The following is a 22,588-nucleotide window of genomic DNA, read 5'->3' on the forward strand; positions in this document are numbered from 1 at the left end:
TCAAAGCACTTTATACAAACCTCCAGTATAGCGAGCAGCACAACCGACGTTTATAGGCTGGTCTCCTGCACTAGATTGCGAGTTCCTCAGGGAAGAGTTGATTTCATTGAATTCTATTCTATGGAGTCATTAAGTGTGATCAAGCACATATCTACAGCTCAAGCTCAGACACTGAAGGCCTAGGGGATGTCAGGATCCATAAAAGGTGATCTTTGCCATTTAGGAGTTTAACTCACAGTTAACTAGGAAAGGCAGACATCAAAACCAGTAAGTAAACACCAGGAGGGGAAAGTGCAATATTCATTCATTCAACCCATTAATATGTATCAAGCGTATCAAGTACCTACTATGTGCCAAGTACTATATTAGGTACAAGAAATACAGGATAAACAAGACAGATAAGGAAAAGGGAGGTGGAATCATATTATAACCATCCCTTAAATATCCTAACACTGTTCCTTCTATGTCAGACTTTCCTAACAAAGGCTTTTTCCTTATCCTATAACACTGGACTTGATTTTTTCAGTTGTTCCTTCTCAGTCATTTCACCTATGAGGCAAAATTTATGGAGCAATAGCCTTTTTTTTAATATCCCTCAAAGAATCAAGTATGCATTGGATACTGAATCAGAGCTTATTTAGTAGCTTTTAAGAAATTATTTTAAGAGATAAAAGATAGGGGCTACTAACATAAACATGCAATAAAAATATTACACAGATTTAAAAAAATTTTTTTAATGTTTATTCATTTTTGAGAGACTGAGAGAGACAGAGTGCAAGCGGGGAAGGGGCAGAGAGAAAGGGAGACACAGAACCTGAAGCAGGCTCCAGGCTCTGAGCTGTCAGCCCAGAGCCCAACACGGGGCTTGAACTCACAAACCGTGAGACCATGACCTGAGCCAAAGTCAGACGCTTAACTAACTGAGCCACCCAGGAGCCCCGTAATATTACACAGATCTTAAAGAAAGAATAAAAATAGAAAGATAATAGTTCCAGGACTATTCTTAGCTTAAATGAATAAGAATGTGAAGCTTAAACTCATAAATAACCAAGCAATATTCTGGATTCAGGAAGGAATTTCTCGGGTGAGCACATATTAGGTACATATTTTGGTTCGAAAGTTGGGCAATACTTCCTTCTATGGCTAAAGGAAACAATTACAAGTCTTGAAAAGTTAATTCTCATAGACTAACCGGAAGGTCATCAGAAGCTTATCAGCCAGTCCAGATCTTAAATTGAGCTTCTAGCATTTAGATCAGGTAACTGAAAACTGAAAGCAGATTAAGGCCTTGGACTCTCCAATCATAGCCTATTTCTCCTTTAATGCTCTCAGAAAATCTTCTCAAATTAAATGTGGCTTATCCTCTGACACAGCAGTCTGTTTAGGTAACATGCTTTTACTCCCCTGACAAACCAACAAGAACAAACCCCAAAAAGTGGAATTTGAAGATAGAAAAATCATGGCTGCATAACATATCTGCCTCTGCAAACTTATTCTAATATATCTAATGGTATTTTCAGAGGAAAGCCCAAATCTATGATGTAGCAGTGGTCTGGGAAAATCAAGGCATGACAAGATATAAATACCACAGTACAGGGGCACCTGGGTGGTTCAGTCGATTAAGCGTCCGACTTCGGCTAGGGTCATGATCTCACGGTTCATGAGTTCAAGCCCCATATGGGACTCTGTGCTGACAGCTCAGAGCCTGGAGCCTGCTTCAGATCCTGTGTTCCCGTCTCTCTCTGCCCCTCCCCTGCTCATGCTCTGTCTCTTTCTCTTTCAAAAACAAATAAACTTAAAAAATATATATTAAAAAAATAAATAAATGCCACAGTACAATTTTGCTTCAAAATTTCCAAGCAGCTTCACAACACAGTACCAGTAGCTTTTTCAGGAACAGCTCTCTTGCTTCTGGGACCACCTGAGAATGGCATCTGGCCCTTCTGGGCCTACTTCAGATTAAAAATGAATGGAAATACATAATAAGAATGAGCTATAAGACTGGATAATCAAAAGATTATCCATCAAGAAGAATGTTCACTATATACTTAACAAGGTGAAACCTGCTTCTTTACTAAAACCTGACTAAATGCAGAGTTCTGAGCTCCATGCAGCTTGCAAAGTGTGAGGCAGTGCTTCCCTGCGAGTTTACCTACATTTCAGCAAACAGTTAATGTGTCAATGTTGGAGGTAAACCAGAAAGATATAGCACTATCCTAATTTTAGTTCTAAGTGCATAAGAGATTTGGCTGAAGTAGAAGAGTGTCACTCTTATGTTATCAAGGTTTTACCTTCTCAACGATTTCATAAATGGGCACAAATGAGCCACAGGTAACGACAGTTACAAATGTAGCCGTAAAACTCCATGAAGGTTACTTAAGCTCAGTCACCTACAAATTCTTGTTGGGAGTTGTCTGCCTTTTTCCTTCCTTAATACTGTCTTCAACAAAGAATCAAGAACAGAAGGATCCTAGGGGCACCTGGGTGGCTCAGTGGGTTAAGAGGCCTACTTCGGCTCAGGTCATGATCTCGCGGTCGGTGAGTTTGAGCCCCGCGTCGGGCTCTGTGCTGACAGCTCAGAGCCTGGAGCCTGTTTCGGATTCTGTGTCTCCCTCTCTCTGACCCTCCCTCGTTCATGCTCTCTCTCTGTCTCAAAAATAAATAAACGTTAAAAAAAAATTAAAATAAAAAACAAGAACAGAAGGATCCTAGGGGCACCTGGGTGGCTCAGTGGGTTAAGAGGCCTACTTCGGCTCAGGTCATGATCTCGCGGTCGGTGAGTTTGAGCCCCGCGTCGGGCTCTGTGCTGACAGCTCAGAGCCTGGAGCCTGTTTCGGATTCTGTGTCTCCCTCTCTCTGACCCTCCCTCGTTCATGCTCTGTCTCTCTCTGTCTCAAAAATAAATAAACGTTAAAAAAAAATTAAAATAAAAAACAAGAACAGAAGGATCCTGTCTAAACTTTTAAACTTCCCATAAATCCAGGCAAGACAATCCCTAACCCTGTCATTAATAAACCCTGGTGAATGTTAGCAGCTTTTTTTTAAATGTTTATTTATTTTTGAGAGAGACAGAGTGCGAGAGGGGGAGGGGCAGAGACAGAGAGGGAGACACAGAATCGGAAGGAGGCTGCAGGTTCTGAGCTGTCAGCACAGAGCCCGATGTGGAGCTTGAACCCACAAACTGTGAGATCATGACCTGAGCCGAAGTCGGACACTTAACTGACTGAGCCACCCAGATGCCCCAAATGTTAGCAGCTTCTAAATGCTCATGCAATCTGTCTTCTTAATTAGGGTATCTTGGCACCTAATTCATTTCTTCAAAAGAATCTAAAAGTGAACTTTGTAAACATACTATATTTATGATTAGTATGAGTCTTTGTCACTTATACCTTAGTGGGACACAAATTAATCAAAATACTTCCAACTCTGCGACTCATTTGAATATATGTTGAATGGACTATTAAACACTAACAGAATATTCTCAGAAATTAAATGTTAAGTCAAAGGCATAAATGACTGCAGAGATTTCGCAATGCTGACAACCCTTAATTTCAGACTTTGGGAACAATGCAAGTCTGCTGGTAGACATTCCAATAACCTCAGCAGCATCAGTGCTCGGGTAACCGACTCGTATATCATAGTTGGCGATTAAATGAATTTTCTATATTACTGATTTTATAAAGGAAGAGAAGAGTCTAAGGCTTTGTTAAAAGTCTATGCTAGCATTTCCTTTCCAATTTTATTTCATATTTACCAACTGCCAAGTGTACTTCAGGCACCTAAAATATTGGCAGTGCTAAGTTGCTTGGCAAGAAACGTCAAGCCAACTATTCTTGTCATAACTCACGTGCAAGATACAACATTGTTCTCTAATTTCACTAGATCAAGCCAAGCAACTTGTACCCCAACCGTGCTTTGCAACTAACTATACACACAGACACACATAAAGTTTTAAAGCTAGACTCCCTACCCCTTCCAATTGCCTACAAACCTTTTCTTCCTCTGATGGCATATAAACAGTAAACACTGGGCCAGTCAGTATATCTGGGAAACTGTCCAGGACTTAATTTTGAAAAACTAAAATCCTATCGCCCATACCTACAAGTATCTGAATTTTCAGTCAATCAACCAAAGCTAGGTTCCCAAGACCCAATTCCTAAAAATCTAGGAATTGTTGTCTTGGTGGAGCTAACAAATAGCAACTGCATGAATGCGACTCAAAAATAATTACAAATGTTATGTAAAGTATAATTCATAAACATTGTTTAGAACCTTCAAAGGTAGCCCAGATTTCACCTTTTGTGATTTTTTTGTATATACCACAATACAGATATCGTTCTGAATCAACAGTGTATCCAATACATGCCTGCCTTTATTATCTAAATGAAATTTTGTCTGTTTATTATTCTCATTCTGGCCCATCCATTCAATAACTTGGCATTAAGGTTGACTATTTTCTGTCAACCAAGGGCCATATACCCTAGGCACCAACAATAAGCAAGTAGCACAATTTTATTATGAACTATAGGCCTAAAGAATATTAAGTTGAAAATGCTTCTGGCATATTTTAACGATCTAAAATAGCCTAATTTTTTTTTCACAAAATGAAAAAACTAATATAAGAGAATTTACATATTGATCAAATTCCACGACTAGAAAAACAATATATAAGAAAAAAGGCTCCAAGTCTCAGGCAATAAGTCTTCTTCCATAAAAGTCAGTATAAAAAAATTCTTCCTCATTAAAGAATTCTAAACACTCCCTTGGAATTCAATTTAATGAGATTTTTATCAATATTTACAAAAGATCTTAAAGGTGTTTAATAAAATCTGGGAATTTACCTAAATAATTTTCAGTATGATACTGATTTCATAGAAAAATAAAGTAGAGAGCCTAACTCATAGTTTACAGGTGTGTAAGACTTTTATTTCCAATGCATTCTCACACCTGTTATAGTAGTAATAAACATCAGTCTCATGTGCACTGTTCAGTGAAATCACCCACATTATGAAGTCCTCAAAAATATTCTCTTGGGTGTTTTACTTACTTACTACGTAGAGCACCACTGTGCATCTGATAGGTTCCCAATAATTCTTTATTAAATTGTTGAATTTGGTGTAAGATCATAAAAGGCAAAAATTACACTATCTTAGCCTAATTTTGTGCGGACCTTAGAATGAAATCTTGCAGATTTTAAGCAGTCAACAAATGATTGCTGATGAGAAGACTGTAACAATGGGATTAACCATAATTTAAATGTTTTCAAATAGTTTATTTCTGAGAGAGACAAGAGCAGAATTACAAATGAATGGACTCTGGAATCAGTCTTAGGTTCAAACCTGGGTTCTGCCCCTGAGTGGCCATGTGACACGGGGCAAGGTGATAATCCTTGCAGGGTCTCAGTTTTCCCATATCTAAAATCAATCCCCTGATGCTGTTTGCCTCATAAAGCTTTTGAAAGATTGAAAATGATCCAGCATGTGGTGACTGACAGCACCCGGTACAATATAGCACATGATGTTCATTTGGGTATGACTTGCCTTAAATTACAAGACCAAAGTGAACTATTTGGCCTGTGGAATTCTACAGCGATTTTCCAGCCCTCTAAAATATTATAAGGATTTTTTTCCCTCCAAAAACTAAACCCATTTGGAGCAGTCTACATGACTGAAGTTCACATTAGTAACGATGACGATTTCCTAACAGGAGAGGGAAGCTGGGTTTGCAGACACTGCAGGCATCACACTGGTGTATTTTTGACGTGGTTCTGGCCACAGGGTGTGTACCTCTTTTCACATCCGAAACCTAGGTGACTGACACCCTAATATACAATTTTTACATGTTTCCTGACCTGAAATAACTATGATTAGGAGCCTTAGGTTAAAAGGGGGATTCTGAGGCTTTCTCAGGGCAATCACAGCTTCAGATGGCAGAGCAGCTGAGAAGAGAAAAGAACAGACCCTTGAGAAAACCACAGGCATAGAGCCTGCTGAGAATGACCAACCTTCTGTGAAAAAAAGTTGTCAAAGACTTGGAAATGGGTAAAAGAGAACACTGGGTATCCTTTCAGTGGAGGGCTGGCTTTGTACAGCCCATTCGCTGGGAACGATCTGATTTTTTTTAATGATTATTTATTTTTGAGAGACAGAGAGACAGAGCATGAACAGGGGAGGGGCAGAGAGAGGGGGGGGACAAAGAATCTGAAGCAGGCTCCAGGCTTTGATCTGTCAGCATTGAGCCTGACGTGGGGCTTGAACTCACTAGCCATGAGATCATGACCTCAGCCGAAGTTGGACGTTTAACCAACTGAGCCACCCAGACACCCCGGAACTATCTGATTTTAAAAGGATGTGCACCTTTGATTGTCCTGCTGGTCATGAGAGTACATTTTACAATGCTTTTGGGATAAACATTAAACTGTGCAAAACTGATAGCAATGAGAATAATTCTTGTCCACAGCAATGTAAAGTGATTCCTGTTTGATAGAGATACAATTGATTTCCATTCTGTAGAAAAATAACTCCCAACATTTACACTTACTGATTTGCCTTACAGAACATTAGTCAGTTTTGCGTCTATTAGCAAATTCATTTCAGCATTCCTGACTCCGTGTGTGTGTGTGTGTGTGTGTGTGTGTGTGTGTGTGCAAGCATAATATCCACTCTTCAAAGTCTCCTTTAACTGACTTTAATATCTTACTGGTTTTCTCATTAAATAATGAGTTAATTAAATATTTAACATAGATTTACATTTGCAGAAAGCCACGATTTCAGATTTTTGAAAATCATAATTTAGCACTTCTGATGAAGAAAGCGTTTTTCCCAGGAAGTGAAATTTATGTGGCAGAAAGAGGCTTTTAGTTTTGTCCAGAATGATCTGTTTCTTTAAAAGGGAGCAAAAGAGAAGTGAAACAAATGTCAAAATGTTTTAACAGCTATTGTATTTAGGTAATGAATGAATGAGCGTAAACTATTTTATGTACTTTCTTTATGACTGAAATGTTTCGCAACTTAATATTTTTAAATATTTTGTAAAAAGTAGTTGGAGGGTGTGTGGGTGGCTCAGTCAGTTAAACGTCCAACTCTTGATTTCGGCTCAGGTCATGATCTCAGGGTTCATGGGATCCAGCCCCATGTCAGGCCCCTTGCTGAGAGGGAGGAGCCTGGGATTCTTTCTCCCTCTTTGCCCCTCTCCCACTCATTCTCTCTCTCTCTCTCTCTCTCTCTCTCTCTCTCTCTCTCACACACACACACACACAATAAATAAGCATAAAAAAAAAAAAAAAGAACTAGTTGGGTGGAAAGAATGGGAGTGCACGTAACTCCTGACTTCTTTAGCATCAGTTTTTCCCATGGAAACAGATACATGTGATAAGCTTCTATTTTTCTGCAGATCTACGCCTGCTTCTCTTTCATGACTCTTCATGCATCCATCACAGTAAGAGGCATATCAAAGGCAACTGATAAGTGCTTATGGAATTGAATTACTGAGAATACATGCTCTAACATTAGAGGAAAGTGACTCAAACTCAGGAGGCAGAATTTCTTAGGGAACCACGGAAAGAAACTCTCCCCAGGCTAAGTTGTAAACCAAGCTCTTGGGTTCCCTCGAGAGAAAGGCTTGTTTTGGTCTACCCCTTGGCAGTCCTTCTGATGAACCATGTCCAGAAAATAGCCTACAATTTGCCTGGAGACAGCCCATTTATAGCTCCAGTCCAAGCAACTGGCAACCAGGACTCAGCCCAGGCTAGAAGCTCCCTCTTTGGTACTCATAGAGAAATGTCAAAGGGAGCTTTCTGATGGGCTATTTTATAAGATTATTAACTAGAAGTCACTGAAATTTGTTAGCAAGAGGAGACCAGAAGTCAAGTCTCGAGTCTCATGACCATGACTCTTCCTCATAATAATCCTACCACCATGGACTGAGATGTTAGCGCTGATCCTCTTAAATAGCAAATGTGCTTGGAAATGCTTTTCGTGCAGGGGAAAGTGTGACATAGTGGAAAAACCACCTCAATCTAGAAGTCAGAAGACCTGAGTTCAACTCCTACTCAGCCATATGATTTATTCTGGCCAAATCACATACCCTCTCTAAGGAAGCGCTTCCTCAACTGTAAAATATAGATAGTTACTTGGCCACATCTATTTATTTTATAGAGCTAATAAGATTAGGAAAAGAGGATGACATTGCACAGGACAACATATATTTGTATTATCATTCTGATCTAGCCAAATAAAATCACCCGCACCCCAACATAACCAAACTATAAATTGAAAAATTCCTAGCTGAAGGTAAAAGCATGGCCCCTGTTCAGCAGGAACCACACTCCTTGTCCTGGCTGCCCTGGCTGTAAGCTGATATTTATCATAATAAACACATGTAAAACCTTGGGTTGTGAGTAACGTGTTATGCGAGTTTTCCACAAGATGAGCAAACATTTCTAATAAAGTTTAACTCGATAAACAAGCGATGTCTCATAACACAAGTAGTACGTGATGCCAAATGTCACATGATCACAACTGAGCCAATGGTTCTTGAAATTCACTTTGTTATACAAGTGCTTTGGATTACAAGCATGTTTCTGGGATGAATTATGCTCGCAAACCAAGGCTTTACTGTATTAGAAAAATTAATTGTGACACAAAGACGTATTTGACATGTAATAGTCTGGGTTTACTTCTTCTTAGATGACTTTTTTTTATTATTAAAAAAAAATTTTTTTTAATGTTTTTATTTATTTTTGAGACAGAGAGAGACAGAGCATGAGCAGGGGAGGGGCAGAGAGAGAGGGAGACACAGAATCTGAAACAGGCTCCAGGCTCTGAGCGGTCAGCACAGAGCCTGACGCAGGGCTCGAACTCATGGACTGTGAGATCATGACCTGAGCTGAAGTCGGACACGTAACCAACTGAGCCACCCAGGCGCCCCCTCCTTCGATGACTTTTTAATAAGAAATAGGGGTAACCAAGATTTCTAAAGGAGAATGAAATCTTTGGCTTAGGCAAATACCTGGTTTGACATGGTTTGGAGTCAAAGAACACATGGCCTGAAGTTCATGGATATTCACTCGGGTGGCTCTCCTAGGAGTTCTTAGAAGCAACTAAAAGTGTTGGAGAATAGTGATATAATTGGCCACAACCATTTTAAGAGACTTGCTGTACAAAGAAATATAACTTCCTTTCTGTATGAATCATGTACCAAAGGCAACTGCTTTCCTCATTGCTGATGACCTACCATAACAGAAAATGTTTGCTTGTAATGGAATGTTTTCTGTCACCTTGTGCAACCTGTGGCATTTAAGTGACACAGATCAGCTCTGCTATGAATTTTAGTAGGAGATGCTGTTAACATTTAAATTTTCTCTTCTCCCTTCTGTCTCCCCTAAGAAAATTACCACGATGTAGCCTGCATTATGTATCTCTTGGTTTTTGTTTTCTTTTGAAAAAAAAAAACACACACACTATAAAATAAAACTTACATAAGATGCAAGTACTCACTTTAAAAAATTTTTGGAATAATTAGATAAGACCTTAAGAATCAGCACTGTCTTATACCCTTTCTCCTTTTCCAACAATCTGGCACATATTTTGATCAGTTTCTTTTTTTTTTTTTTAAATTTTTTTTTTTCAACGTTTTTTATTTATTTTTGGGACAGAGAGAGACAGAGCATGAACGGGGGAGGGGCAGAGAGAGAGGGAGACACAGAATCGGAAACAGGCTCCAGGCTCCGAGCCATCAGCCCAGAGCCTGACGCGGGGCTCAAACTCACGGACCGCGAGATCGTGACCTGGCTGAAGTCGGACGCTTAACCGACTGCGCCACCCAGGCGCCCCCAGTTTCTTTAACTAACATCACCAGCCAGAGAGAAAAGCTAATACACTAAAACAGCTAAGGAAACCAATGTATTAGTATCACCAGTGGATTTTTTAAGTTTTACAATTTTGCTTTGCTTTCCTTTTTTGTTCTTATATACCGCTAATAAAATTTACTAATTTAATTTTGCTCCCTGATAATAATGGTATCTTTCTTAAATATGGCCTGTCTCCCCACTTACCTATATCCAAATTACGGGACGACAAGGCTGTTTTCAAGAAGCACCCTTCCCAAGGCTGTGGGTTCTGGATTTCTTCCCGCCATCCACAGAGCTGTGGGTTCCTGCAACACTGCTCCCCCGCCCCTCCATTTACCACACTCTCAACTCCCATCTCGGCCCACGCAGAGTGGAGTGGGGTCTGAAGGGACTACTTGGGGCAACAACTTGGAAAGCAGAAACAACTGATACCTGTTGGTGGAGATTTGCACATTCATTGGGCTTTGCGTGTCAATCCCCCACTGCTTCACAAAGAAGCCCTGAACCAATTTTATTCTGCAAACCTGAAACGGGAACTGAACGGGCCTCTACCCAGGCCTCTGAAACAGGAAGCAGGGGACAGTCCCTATAGCCACCAGAGGGGAACTGACCTGTAGCAGAAAACTTCCAGAAGCCTGGCAGGAGCCGGCGCCACTGGTGAGACAAGGGTACACTCTACACTTATAATTAGGCTTCACCTAGAGGTGCAACCCACTCAAACTACCAACTGATGAATGTCTCAAGCAGACCAAAGGTGACCACGCTGAGGAAAGAAATCAGGATCCCAAGAACCTGGAAAGCAGGGCAGTCACGACAATCGGCAGTTGACAACGTGGGGTAAGAAATGAGTGCTCTAAAAACATTTATTTTTGTGCTTCGGGATTTTCTTTTTAACTTTACTTTTTTCCAATTTTCTAGTAATACCCTTTTTGGAAAATTACAACTGACCAGTCATCCAAAAACAAAACAAAACAAAACAAAAGAGGAAGCCTGGGGCTCTGCATTCATAGTGGGCAGTCAGCAACTGTCCTAGTAATATGCCAGCAAAAAGTTAAAAGCCCAGAGAACAGTCATGTATGGAGCACCACCGGGATTTTTTTAAAAAATACCTTCTTAACCAGAGGTTTTCCTTATGAGTTTGTCTCTGTTTGCTCTACTGATAGTTTTGCTAAGGCTTATTTCTTGCACAAAGAAGCAGTGACTTAGTATGAAGGGACTAAAAGGTGGTTTAGATCAGAGGTTGCCAAAACATTGCTCTGTTGATTGGTAACATCAAGTTTTCACTCATCCTTAGGGAAATGGAGAAAGAAGAATAATAGTGAGTTTTCTCATACATTTACTATATGTAAAGAACTGTTCTTTATTCTAAGGTTATGCCTTTCCTAATTGAATACAAAAAATGTCTTTTCTTTTTAAGAAATCGTGGCAGTAAGTGACTGGTTGCCGAGTTTTCTGTCCCTCTCTATTCAATATCCTTACTTGGGAACATTAAAGGTCGACAAACACATGTCAGTTTTCCAATTTTTTTTAACTGGTCCGTGGGAACCACTATTTAAGAAATGCACTGACAGGGCAGAGCCAGCTTCAGATCTGTCTCCCTGTCTCTGCCCCTCCCCCCTCTGTGTCTCTCAAAAACAGTAAAACATAAAAATTAATTATATATAAAAAAGAAATACAGATTTCACCCTCTCCCTCAAAGTATTTGAGGCTATATATACCAAAGCATCCCTGGATTTAAAAGTAGAAAATGCAGAAGTGGGCTAGAAGACTTCTCAGTCTGGGATAGACAGGAGACAAAGGTTGTGTTTGTTTTGCTTTTTATCAAATAAGACTGGAAGTCTTGCTGGGAGCAAGTGGAACCAAAGCCCAGAAACTTCAGATGCCTCTCCAATGACATAACCTAAATGGGTAACTTTCATCCTGACCCGAGCAAAGCAGAAACATAATACACATGAGAATATAAAAACCAAGTCTTACCATTTCAACCAGCATGTGTTTCCTTCCTGTTTTCCATGAGTACTACAGGGTGAAGGGCTGAGGAAGAGACTGCCATCTGCAGTAAGCCTGGTGAGGACCCCGGTGGATGAGGGAGTGAAAAGCCTTGAGCAGAGCAATGGTCCTGGGTCTCACATCAACAGGACATTGAGAGCCATAATTATAAGGTCAGGAGGGCGAGAAGCTTGAAAGAGGTGAAAGTGTTAATGCATCCCCTGCTGGCATTACTTCTTGGCCAAGTCACCAAGGGTCAAGTCCCCTACTCAGTCTCCCTCCTCTCCCTGCAGCCTTCCAAGCCTTCCTTTGTCCTCTAGGTCACCATATTGCCTCCTCTCATCCTCACCAATCCAAAGAGATGTTCCTATATCTGGCCAGATGCTAACAGAAACTAGATGCAAGCAAAAGTGACTGGGTCTAACATAAGGAAAGGTATGTTCAAAGTCCCAGTTTTCAGTCCTAGGAACATAATTTTCCAGAATGTTTCAAGTGGTGGGTAGGTTTTGGGGTGTCTGGATGGCTCAGTTAGTTAAGCATCCGACTCTGGCTCAGGTCATAATCTCACAGTTTGTGGGTTCGAGCCCCACATCGGGCTCTGTGGTGAAAGCTCAGAGCCTGGAGCCTGCTTCAGATTCTGTGTCTCCCTCTCTCTCTGCCCCTCCTCCTCTCAAGGTCTGTCTCTCTCTGTCTCAAAAATAAGAAATAATTCTTCTTTTTTTTTTTTTTTTTTTTTTTCAACGTTTTTAATTTATTTTTGGGACAGAGAGAGACAGAGCATGAATGGGGGAGGGGCAGAGAGAGAGGGAGACACAGAATCGGAAACAGGCTCCAGGCTCCGAGCCATCAGCCCAGAGCCTGACGCGGGGCTCGAACTCACGGACCGCGAGATCGTGACCTGGCTGAAGTCGGACGCTTAACCGACTGCGCCACCCAGGCGCCCCATGGAACGGTCTACCTGAACGGAGTAGCTCTGTATCACTAACGTATCACTGCCATCTCTTCACTTTTATAGAAACTGACTGCCTACAATGCAGGGGGCTGGGAAGGGGTGTTGTTAGCTTGCCATTTGCCATCTGTGAGTAATCGTCTCATACACGTAAATATGACGATTTTCACAAAAGCTTCGGTAGAACATTAGTTTCCTCTCAGAACAGGAATGAAAGAGAGAATGACAAGTGTAGTCAAAGAACGAACTAGATTATGGTTAAACAATAATCAAATAGGGAAAAGCTTCAACTGCCATCTATTCTTTAAAAAGACCCTGGTACACAGAGATAGGGAGAAGCTGATAAAAATGTAACCCAGCTTTAAGTTCTTGTCCAGTCCAGTAAACTGAGCTGTTCCAAGTTAAGTAGCCCTTATTCACCCTTCCAACTCAGTTCAGCTGTCACCTCTGAACCTGCCCTCCCCCTAGTTTGACTCTAGAATGTCTCCTGGGACCCAAGGCATTCTGTAAGGATCTTCGCAGAGGCCTGCTGCAGCCAGGCTTGATGTCTGCCCTTTCCACTCACCCTGAACTCCTTGAGGGGCCGAGGACATGATATATACAAGCAGTTGATTCACCTCTAAGGACTGAAATAAGTCATTTGGTATTAATGTAATTTATGTATATAAATGTATGTATTTATATGTAACGTATAATGTAATTCATTTTGTATTAATGTAATTTTAAAGTACAGAATTTAACAGAGCAATTATTCTAACCTTCCACTCTTTTTGGAGATTTAAAAAAAACTTGTAACATTTATTTATTTTTTAATGTTTATTTATTTTTTGAGGTGAGGGGGCACTAGTGGAGAAGGGGTAGAGAGAGAAGGACAGAATCTGAAGCAGGCCCCAGAGGCTCTGGGCTGTCAGCACAGAAGCCGACACAGGCTCTAACTCACCAACCAAGAGATCATGACCTGAGCCAAAGTCAGACGCTTAACCAACTGAGCCACCCAGGTGCCCCTATTCATTTAGTTTTGAGAGAGAGAGAAAGAGAGTCTGAGCAGGGGAGGGACAGAGAAAGAAACAGAGAGACAGAGTCTAAAGCAGGCTCTGGGCTCCGAGCTGTCAGCAAACGGCCCAATGCGGAGGCTGAAGCCATGAACCATAAGATCATGACCTGAGCCAGAGTTGGACGCTTAACCAACTGAGCCACCCAGCATCCCACTTTGCTCCAAATTACAGAAGAACCAAAGGCCAGAATCCAGATCTGGACACTCTTGTTCTGATGCTCTGTCCCAGCATACCATGCTGCCCTACCTTTGCAAACTCGAGGGATTAAATGGGGGAATCTTAGAAATGTAGTTCTGGGCTCCTGGGTAGCTCAGTCAGCTGAGTGACCGACTGCGACTCAGGTCATGATTTCACGTTTTGAGTTTGAGCCCCACACTGGGCTCTCTGCTGTCAGGGCTCTCTGCTGTCAGGGCAGGATCCCCTGACCCCTCTCTCTCCACCCTCCCCTCCTTGTGCTCTCTCCCTCAAAGATAAATAAACATCTAAAAAAATACTTAAAAAAAAAAGAAGAAAGAAAGAAATTTAGTTCGATTTTCCCCTCCACATCAGACCCTTGTCAAGCCTACAGGCTTTCGGAGGAGATGAAGGGCTCTGTTCATAATTCCACACTTTGGAGAAGAGCCAGGATGAAAACTCAGATCTAACTTGAGGGACTCTGCTCTTCTGAGTATATCTTGGGGATTCAATTTCCAAATGAAGGTAGTAAATGTAGGCAGAACAAAAGATAGTGTGGCACAGGGGCCAAAAATCTTGCCAGGCCTGTTTCTGTACAGCTTGCAACCTGAGAATGGTTTTTTTTTTTTTTTTTTTTTACGTTTTTAAATGGTTGAAAAATAATTGAAAGAATACTTATTTTGTGAAGTAAATGAAATTGAAATCTCAGGATTCACTAATAAAATTTTACTGGAACCCAGCCACAATCACTTGTTTAGGTACTGAGCTGGCTGCTGTCGTAACTACAGAGTTGAGTAGCTGTGAGAGAGACCTCCCGCAAAGTCTAAAATATTTGCCATCTGGCCCTTTACAGAAAAACGTGTCCCTGGTGGAGGAGGAGTAAGTGCTCTCTCAGAAATCAGAAGACAAGTTCGACCACCCTCAGACTCTTGGCAGCTCTCAGCTGAGAAAGACAAAGGGTTTGGCCAAAATTGCTACCGTCATCATTCTGTCACATCTTCGGTGCTGAATGAGAGGGCTCAGAGTTCGTGTCACGCACACGGGAAAGGGTGAAACTGGGGCCTGTCCAGGTTGAATGAAGCAGCAGATGAGATAGAGCTGGCTTGGAAACATAGGTCTTCCCACAGGGTGTCCTCCTCACTATTCCACACTGCCCCTGGATGGCTTGTGAGGTCCCTGGCAGCTCTCCGTCACATGATTCCAAGATAGGGAGCTTCCTTTGACCCTGGGAGTAAATCAGCCCAGCTAAATGGGGGCAGCAAGGGCAAAGATGACCTTCAAGAGTCAGCCACCTGAAGTAGACTCCTGCATTGACCAGTTACCACCTCTGAGTCCAGGCCAGTCATGGGGCCCTTGGTTTTCTCCTCTAAGAAGGATAGGAAGTATTTCCTTCTCAGGCTTGTTTGCAGAATTTAGCAAGATACAGTTCAAGTGTCGGTTCCCTTGTAATCTTCCTCTCTCCCTTTCCCACAAACAGTATTTGGAGAATAAACAGTAAGTGAGCCTTGTTAGGAAACTTTCTTTCAAATTAGCTTAGAGTTTAAGATTTTTTTTTTTTTTACAGAGTCTTATAAAAAATACTGAATCTATCTGTGCAATAAAAATAGGCTCAGTATTTGCTTGGGTGTTTTCCTCACATATCTTTCAGTTCTTTGAAGCTTCTTCCAAATTATAAGCCAAAAAAAAGAGTGCTGTAATTTTTAGAAAAAGTTACGTGTATGCAATTTTTATAGCAAGTCACACAAAGAACTAAGCTATAATACATCATACTCATGTTCAGTTATGAAGACCAAGACTGTAAAAAAAAAATACCAGCACCAGAAAGCCCTAGTTTATTTAGTCTGGTTTCCTTAACATGAAGTTCTTCTTGTTCTTAAAATATTCAGCTTTGGCTGAATTCCAAAGCTGACATAAGCCTACTTCAGGTGTTCTGAAGAGACTAAAGAGAATCAGAACTGAAAGCAAAATTGGAGAATAAAACCTTTTATGTGATCACAAATGCAAGAACCTTATTGTTTGAAACCACCATCAAATCAAATTTTCCGCCCACACTTACAAAAATAAATATGTATATATTCTCATATTTGGTTGCGCAGGGTACTGAAGGTTAATTTCAATAGCATGTTACTATTCCTAACATTAGCCAACAGATAGCTAATTGCATCAGTCACTAGAACTGCAATGACACTTTCTGAAATCGGTGATAGGTTGAGAAGATTTTTATGGACTTTTTATGGATTATGCTAGCGATCACTTTAACAGCCAAGCTAATCTTAGTTATGAAAATAGCATATAGAATTTTAAACAGTGTTAAATTATGTACTTTCCAGCCCATCATGGTGTATATGCGGTAATGAAAAAAAAAAAATCCTCTCAAAAGATACCACATAAGTTTAGTGCAAGCTACAAGCTTATGGCTTTTGGAAGTAATTCCTTGGAAGTTCAAATTGGTAAGACTGGAACATTCAAGCCACTAAACTTGTTAAAGTAAAATGACTTGGGAAGATCACGACACGTCATGCAAATTCGTATGGATATACTCTGTGAGCAGCGGGCTGCGTGGTTTCTGTACTTCCAAAACTACACAGAAAGAAACAAATGAGAGCGTCATCTAAAAGTCACAGGTATATATAGAAGGAAAATATGGGCCAAAAGTAACAGAAGAGAAACCAGGACACCAAATGCTGAAGGCCTGATTGGAGTAATATCTCGCCCTGTTGAAGAACTTAAAAGTTCTTTATTAGGACCGCAGGGACCCAGAGCTCCAGCGCGGGCCAGTGGGTGAGCCTGGCACAAACACACAGGATCTTGCACCAGCACCCACTCTCTCCCAGAAGCGGCGAGCGCTAGGAGCGGTCACGCAGCGCCGCTCGCTGCCCTTAAGGTGGGGCAAGAAGTAAGTAAGTAGGAAGCACGCTTGGAGCCCAGTAAAACGTTTCCCCCCCTGCTGCGGCCAGGGAAAACGTGGCACCTGGCCGTGGAAGACGGGGAAGGGGTTGCACACGCACCTGCATTGTAGAAACGATCCAGCACCGCGGTTTCCCCAAAGTCCAGTTTACCAAAATGCACGGTCTCCAGGGTGGCGCCCACCGTCTCGCACGCCTCCCGCAGGCTCTGCAGGGCCTCGCTCTCGGCCATCACCAGCTGCCCCTGGCTCGCTTCGTTGATCACATACGCCACCGTGGTCCGTCGGCCGCCTCCGCCACCAGAGTTGCCCCGGCACCGGGTGGCGCTGCTCCCAGAGGTGGCAGCGGGACACCCGGTGCCCGGGGCGGCGGCACTCTCCACGTTCCAGAAGCTGCCCGGCGGCGGCGGTGGTAGCTGGCTCTCCTCGCCCTCGGCCGCCGCCGCCGCTGCTCCCCTCCGGCAGCTGCCGCCCTCGGCCAAGGGTGGCACGGAGAAAGTGATGCCCTCGCCCGCCTCCGCGCTCATCTCTCCCGGCCGGGCTGCGGCGGCGTCCCCCGCCCAGCCGCACCGTCTGGCCAGCCACAGCTCGGGGCTGCTCCGTGCGCGCCGGGCTAAGCAGCTGCCATCGCGAGTCGCGCCTTCCGCGCCGCGCCGCCGCCTCCTCTCAGGCGCCCTTTCCCCCGAAGGGACGCCGCTGCCCGGCGGCGGCTCGCCCCTCCTCGGCGCCTCCGTGGCCGCGCCGCTCGTCCGAGGCAGGGTGTAGAGTACAAGGGGTGGGGACGCCAGGTTGAGCGGGAAGGGACAGCGCTTCCTTCTCTTGGCGGGCAGACAAGTCGGCTCGCAAACCTGCGCCGCGGTGCAGCTCAAGGGCGCCGCGCTCGGGGTGCGGTGCGCCCTGGCCACCGGGCGCGCGGCCCCGGCTCCTTTGGTGCCGGGCGCTGGGAGGAGCCGGGGAGGGTGCCCGCTGGGTGGGGAGCTACCTGGCCAGCACCTCACGGGCGGGCAGGCTCTCCAGGCTGCGTCCCGGAACAGCAGCAGCCGCAGCCGCAAGGACCCGCCTCCCTCCTCGGCGGCAGCTCCCCTTCATCTGCTCTATTTCCTCCTCCTCCCCTGGCCTCGTTTCTCCACCGAGCGCGCCGGGGCCGCTGCGTCCGAGCGCCAACCTCGCCGCGGGAGTCTCTCCGCTCTTTGCAGCCGCTCGCCCTGTCGGCCACCGGCTTCTGCCGCCCACTCGTCGCGGCACCGGAGAGTCAGGGCCCGCCCCGGGGGAGGGCGCTGCTGGGAAGCTCGAGCCCGGACGAAGTCGACCGCGCAGTGGCTCGCGGACTTCGGCTGGGCCCGGAGCGCTGCGCCGGACCGGGTTTCTTCGCCGTCACCCACCCGACGCGCACCTAAAAAGACCCGGAGTGAGCCAAAGGCCGAAACGCACGCGACGGCAGCGCAAAGAAAGTCTCTCCTGCGAACACTCGGGGCTCCGGAGCTAGTCCGCGAGGCGTTTGCAGCGGTCCCCGCGGCCACGGCGCCCCCCTCCGGCGCCTGCCGGGCTAGCTCTGCGCGCGGTCTGGTACAGCGCGGGGAGGCCCGCGTTGCGCAAGACTGGAGGATTTCGACTAGCGTCCCGCAGCCGGGGCCTAAAGTGGACGAGGATTCCTGACCGTGGCGCTGCGGAAGTGGCCGGCATAATTGATCAGGTCTGCCTCTGCTACTTTTCATGTAAAAAATTCTAGTAGCTATGTTAGCAGTAATGAGAAATTGATTAGTTCCAACTGCTGACGGACTTAGCATTCTCATTTAGGGTTTTAAAGCACCCCCTCGCCCCCCCCCCCCCCACGGCCCCTGCTCGCCCCATATACTTTCTGGAGATAGAATAAGGGGTTTGTATCCCACTCCGCAAAGCATCATCCAATGAAAGGAGGAAATTAAGTGACATTTTTTTTTTTTTAATTGCACCACGGCGGGGGAGGGGGAAGGATACCTGGATTGCTTAAAAGCGATGAAAAGGAAGAAATCTACTTATTTGGAGAGCAAATAAGTTTTCAGAGAACTTCTCCAAAATGTTCTATGTGTTAGGAAAACTGGTGAAAGCTGCAGTGAAGTAACAATTTTGGACTTCCCATCTCAGAGGTGGGAACCAAGATAAGTGAGGTCTCTGAATAAAGTAGAGTAATGCAAATTATCAATGCAAATTCAAGCGTAGAAGAAAAGGAAGGATGAAACAGTTGAGTAGTAGAGTTAAAAGAGGGAAGGAAATAGTAATGAGGAAAAACACCTCGCAGCTACACAAATGTAGTCTTAACGAAGCCATGTGACCTTAGCTTTTTCTAAAGGTGTGTAAAATGATAAAAGTAAATTTGTAGTAAGGAAGTTACATGTCACCTGGGATCTATATGACCCTCGTCTGCTTTAGGACTCGATCTCATTAGGAAAGTATGTGTTTAGTGAAGCAAAATACTGACAGGCTACTAATAGTTACATACCTTCTTTATTTCCAACAACTTGTCAAACCTCCAAACTCCTGTGGGAGTAGATAATCCTCCACCCCATCCTAGCCTGAAACAATACATACTAGAAGTTCATTAGGACCATGTCTGGAAAACTAAAATACCTAAATTCTCAAATTGCATTCTGTTACACAAATAAGGTCAGGTCTAACATTATGTATAAAACCATCTTCTAAAGCCCATACCTTTTTAGATCACTTAGCCTTTGCCCCCCTTCCAGATCTTTTCAGAGCCATTTTTCATACACACAATTTTTGTCTTTGTTTTACTTTGTTTTGTTTTACTTTGAATTAATTTAATAACTTGAAAGATGTTAGGGATTGCTGGCACCCAAACCCCAGTGCAATGATGAAAGACTGCTTCTAGTTGGTACTAAGGCCGTCTCACTACCTAAATATGGCAAGGTTTAACTAATGTAAGTTACATACCATGTATTGGATTGAACCATATGAATTTACACTTTTATAGCTGATAAACAGTCAAATATGCCTAAACTCAGATGGCTCAACTTATAACTGAGATTTGGGGCCTATGTGGAGGCAGAGAGGACAGGTGTAGCACTGAGTCTCAGTCTACTCTTAGCTTGCCAAGCCTGGCTCAGAGTGTCCTGAAGGAATGAAAGCCTTCTTGTAATTGGATTGCCCAGAAGTAGCAATTTGTGGTTTTGCAATTTGTCTCTAAAGAAGAAGCACTTTTTCTAATCCAAAAGGACAACTAATATGGTAATGGTGAACAGCAGAAAAATTGTCTATCTTGGGTTTTCAGGTTTGTTCTTGAAGAGGCAAAATGGTGAATTTTAAGCCTAAAATGGACGAGGGTCTCCTAGCTAGCTAGCTTTTGTTTTAGACAAGTTTACCTTTCTCTGTATCCTCAGGTAAGATAAATGGGAATACAATATAGTCTTAATTACAAAAAGTATTTAAATATCAGAGAATCACTAATTTAAGTATCAGAAAATCAAAAGTAAGAAAAGTAGCAGAAATCAATAAGGAAGCCAGTAAGAAGTATCAAGCAACTGGGATGAATACATAATTTAATTGATTGCTAAATTTAACTCTGTGTATTTGGCTGCCCAAATAAAAAGAAAACACATAAAGAGTACATATATTCATTCATATGAAGAGTCAAGTCTTGTGCTGGCATTGAACTCTATAAAGACTTTATTACTTACATAGAATCTGATATAGAGTACATTGAGCAATACAACTGAATATGGATTTCTAAAAAGTTATATATGTTCGGGGCGCCTGGGTGGCTCAGTCGGTTGGGTGGCTCAGTCGGTTAAGCGGCCGACTTCGGCTCAGGTCATGATCTCACGGTCCGTGAGTCCGAGCCCCGCGTCAGGTTCTGTGCTGACGGCTCAGAGCCTGGAGCCTGTTTTGGATTCTGTGTCTCCCTCTCTCTGACCCTCCCCTGTTCATGCTCTGTCTCTCCCTGTCTCAAAAATAAATAAAAATGTAAAAAAATAAAAAATAAAAAAAAAAGTTATATATGTTCTTCAAATTTATATTTAATATTGTTAGAAACCAAGAACATAATATTAAATATTAATTCAATGAAACCTAAAATAAGAGGAACCTAAAATAATATAAATCAGATGCAATACTTTCTGGTTATATTACCTTAATAAATTGGTAGAATTGAGGGTATTATGTAACTCACTGAAGCTCATAACTTAGCATTCTGTATCAAGGAAAGAAGGAACCCAAGGTGGGGGTACCTTCATGGCTCAGTCAGTTAAGCATCTGACTCTATTTTAGCTCAAGTCATGATTTCACTGTCCTGAGTTCAAGCCCCACGTTGGGCTCTACGCTAAGGGTAGAGCCTGCTTGGGATTCTCTCTCTCTGCCCCTCTTCCCACTCATGCTGGTTTGAGCTTGTGCATTTTTTTTTCTCTCTCTCAAAATAAATAAATAAACATTTAAAAAAGAAGAAGAAAAAGGAGCCCAACAGAAAAGAGAAGTAACATTGCTTAGATCCTAGCACAAATAGCAGCTTCTTTACAAGCTTTTCAGGGATTGAATCACAGTTAGTGAATACTAGAATCATAATATCATAAAGATTCTATGACAGGTACCGGATGGCTCAGTCAGTTGAGCGTCCGACTTTGGCTCAAGTCATGATCTCACAGTTTGTGAGTTCGAGCCCCACATAGGGCTAGCTGCTATCAGCCTGTCAGCAGAGCCTGCTTTGGATCTATTCTCTGCCCCCCCCCCCCCCCACTTGCGCTCGCCCAAAACTAAACTTTTTTTAAAAAATTTTTTAATGTTTATTTATTTTTGAGAGACAGACACAGCATGAGCAGAAGAGGGGCAGAGAGAGAGAGAAGGAGACCCAGAATATGAAACAGGTTCCAGGCTCTGAGCTGTCAGCACAGAGCCCAATGTGGGGCTCGAACTCACGAGCTGTAAGATCATGACCCAAGCCAAAGTTGGACGCTCAACCGACTGAGCCACCCAGGCGCCCCAAAAAACTAAATTTTTTTAAAAAAGATTCTATGATATCTTTATACCTTTAAAAGGCATGGCACCAAACTGAGACTCATGTTGTCACTCAGAGTCTATTCTACTGCTTCTTAAAACTGGGTCTTGGGATATATCTGAGAACACAACAGGTAGAGCAGAGAATTTTCCTAATAAAGAGCTAGAGAAATACAAGGGAGAAATTTCTGCTTCTGATGATGACAGATTAGACATTTGAATAAGCCTAAGAATGCTGAACAAAATTTGAAATTTAAAATAAAGTGATGAAAACACTAATGAGGTAATGAGGAACTATCTGACCAGATTCTGGAAGAGAGGCCAGAGATCCACATGGTGTTTTCACAGTTGGGACTGCTTTTGGCCTGGCACGTTTTTTTTTTTTTGCGAGTGTGAATTAGGCAGCTAAAAGGCTGAACTACATTTTTGACAACATCTGGAAGGACAAAAGCCAAGGATGATATAGTTAAGAAGTAGGGATGAATTAAAAGTAAAATGACCTTTACATGGACAACACCCTGCCTCCAGATATCAGAGTAACCCACACAAAAAAAGTCTCAAACCCTGAAATTGGATTAAGGTAATTCCAGGCATTCAACAAACAAAATTCACTCGAGAGAAAGATAACATCATCCTGGGACTTTATGAGTCACCTCAGGCTGGCTTTGTTCCTCAACAGGAAG

At 43.0% G+C, this 22,588-nt stretch overlaps 1 protein-coding gene and 1 long non-coding RNA gene across 6 annotated transcripts in view; one reads left to right on the top strand and one right to left on the bottom strand.

The window, feature by feature from the left end:
* The window catches only part of MAP3K5 (mitogen-activated protein kinase kinase kinase 5), a 203,548-nt gene extending 185,108 nt beyond the window's left edge, over positions 1-18,440 (bottom strand). For 2 of the 4 annotated variants that reach the window (XM_078447352.2, XM_078447351.2), the window contains exon 1: positions 17,026-18,002. In XM_078447352.2, the coding sequence (XP_078303478.1) occupies positions 17,026-17,449 (424 nt within the window). In that variant the 5' untranslated portion in view covers positions 17,450-18,002. Of the gene's footprint in view, positions 1-10,054; positions 10,521-17,025 lie in introns of those variants that run through there. The other 2 variants (XM_078447354.2, XM_078447353.2) reach the window with 2 other exon arrangements.
* On the top strand, positions 10,514-15,015 carry LOC132667679 (uncharacterized). 2 transcript variants are annotated; one of them, XR_013555780.2, is made up of 4 exons: positions 10,514-10,687; positions 11,876-12,012; positions 12,160-12,274; positions 14,871-15,015. It is a non-coding gene; the product is annotated as an uncharacterized LOC132667679 (long non-coding RNA). The 2 variants fall into 2 exon arrangements; XR_014137723.1 differs by lacking the exon at positions 10,514-10,687 and having other exon boundaries at positions 11,834-12,012.
* Positions 18,441-22,588: the final 4,148 nt, after the last annotated feature.

This window comes from Panthera onca, chromosome B2 (genome assembly GCF_046562875.1).
Source record: "Panthera onca isolate mPanOnc1 chromosome B2, mPanOnc1 haplotype 2, whole genome shotgun sequence".
Lineage (NCBI taxonomy): Eukaryota > Metazoa > Chordata > Mammalia > Carnivora > Felidae > Panthera > Panthera onca.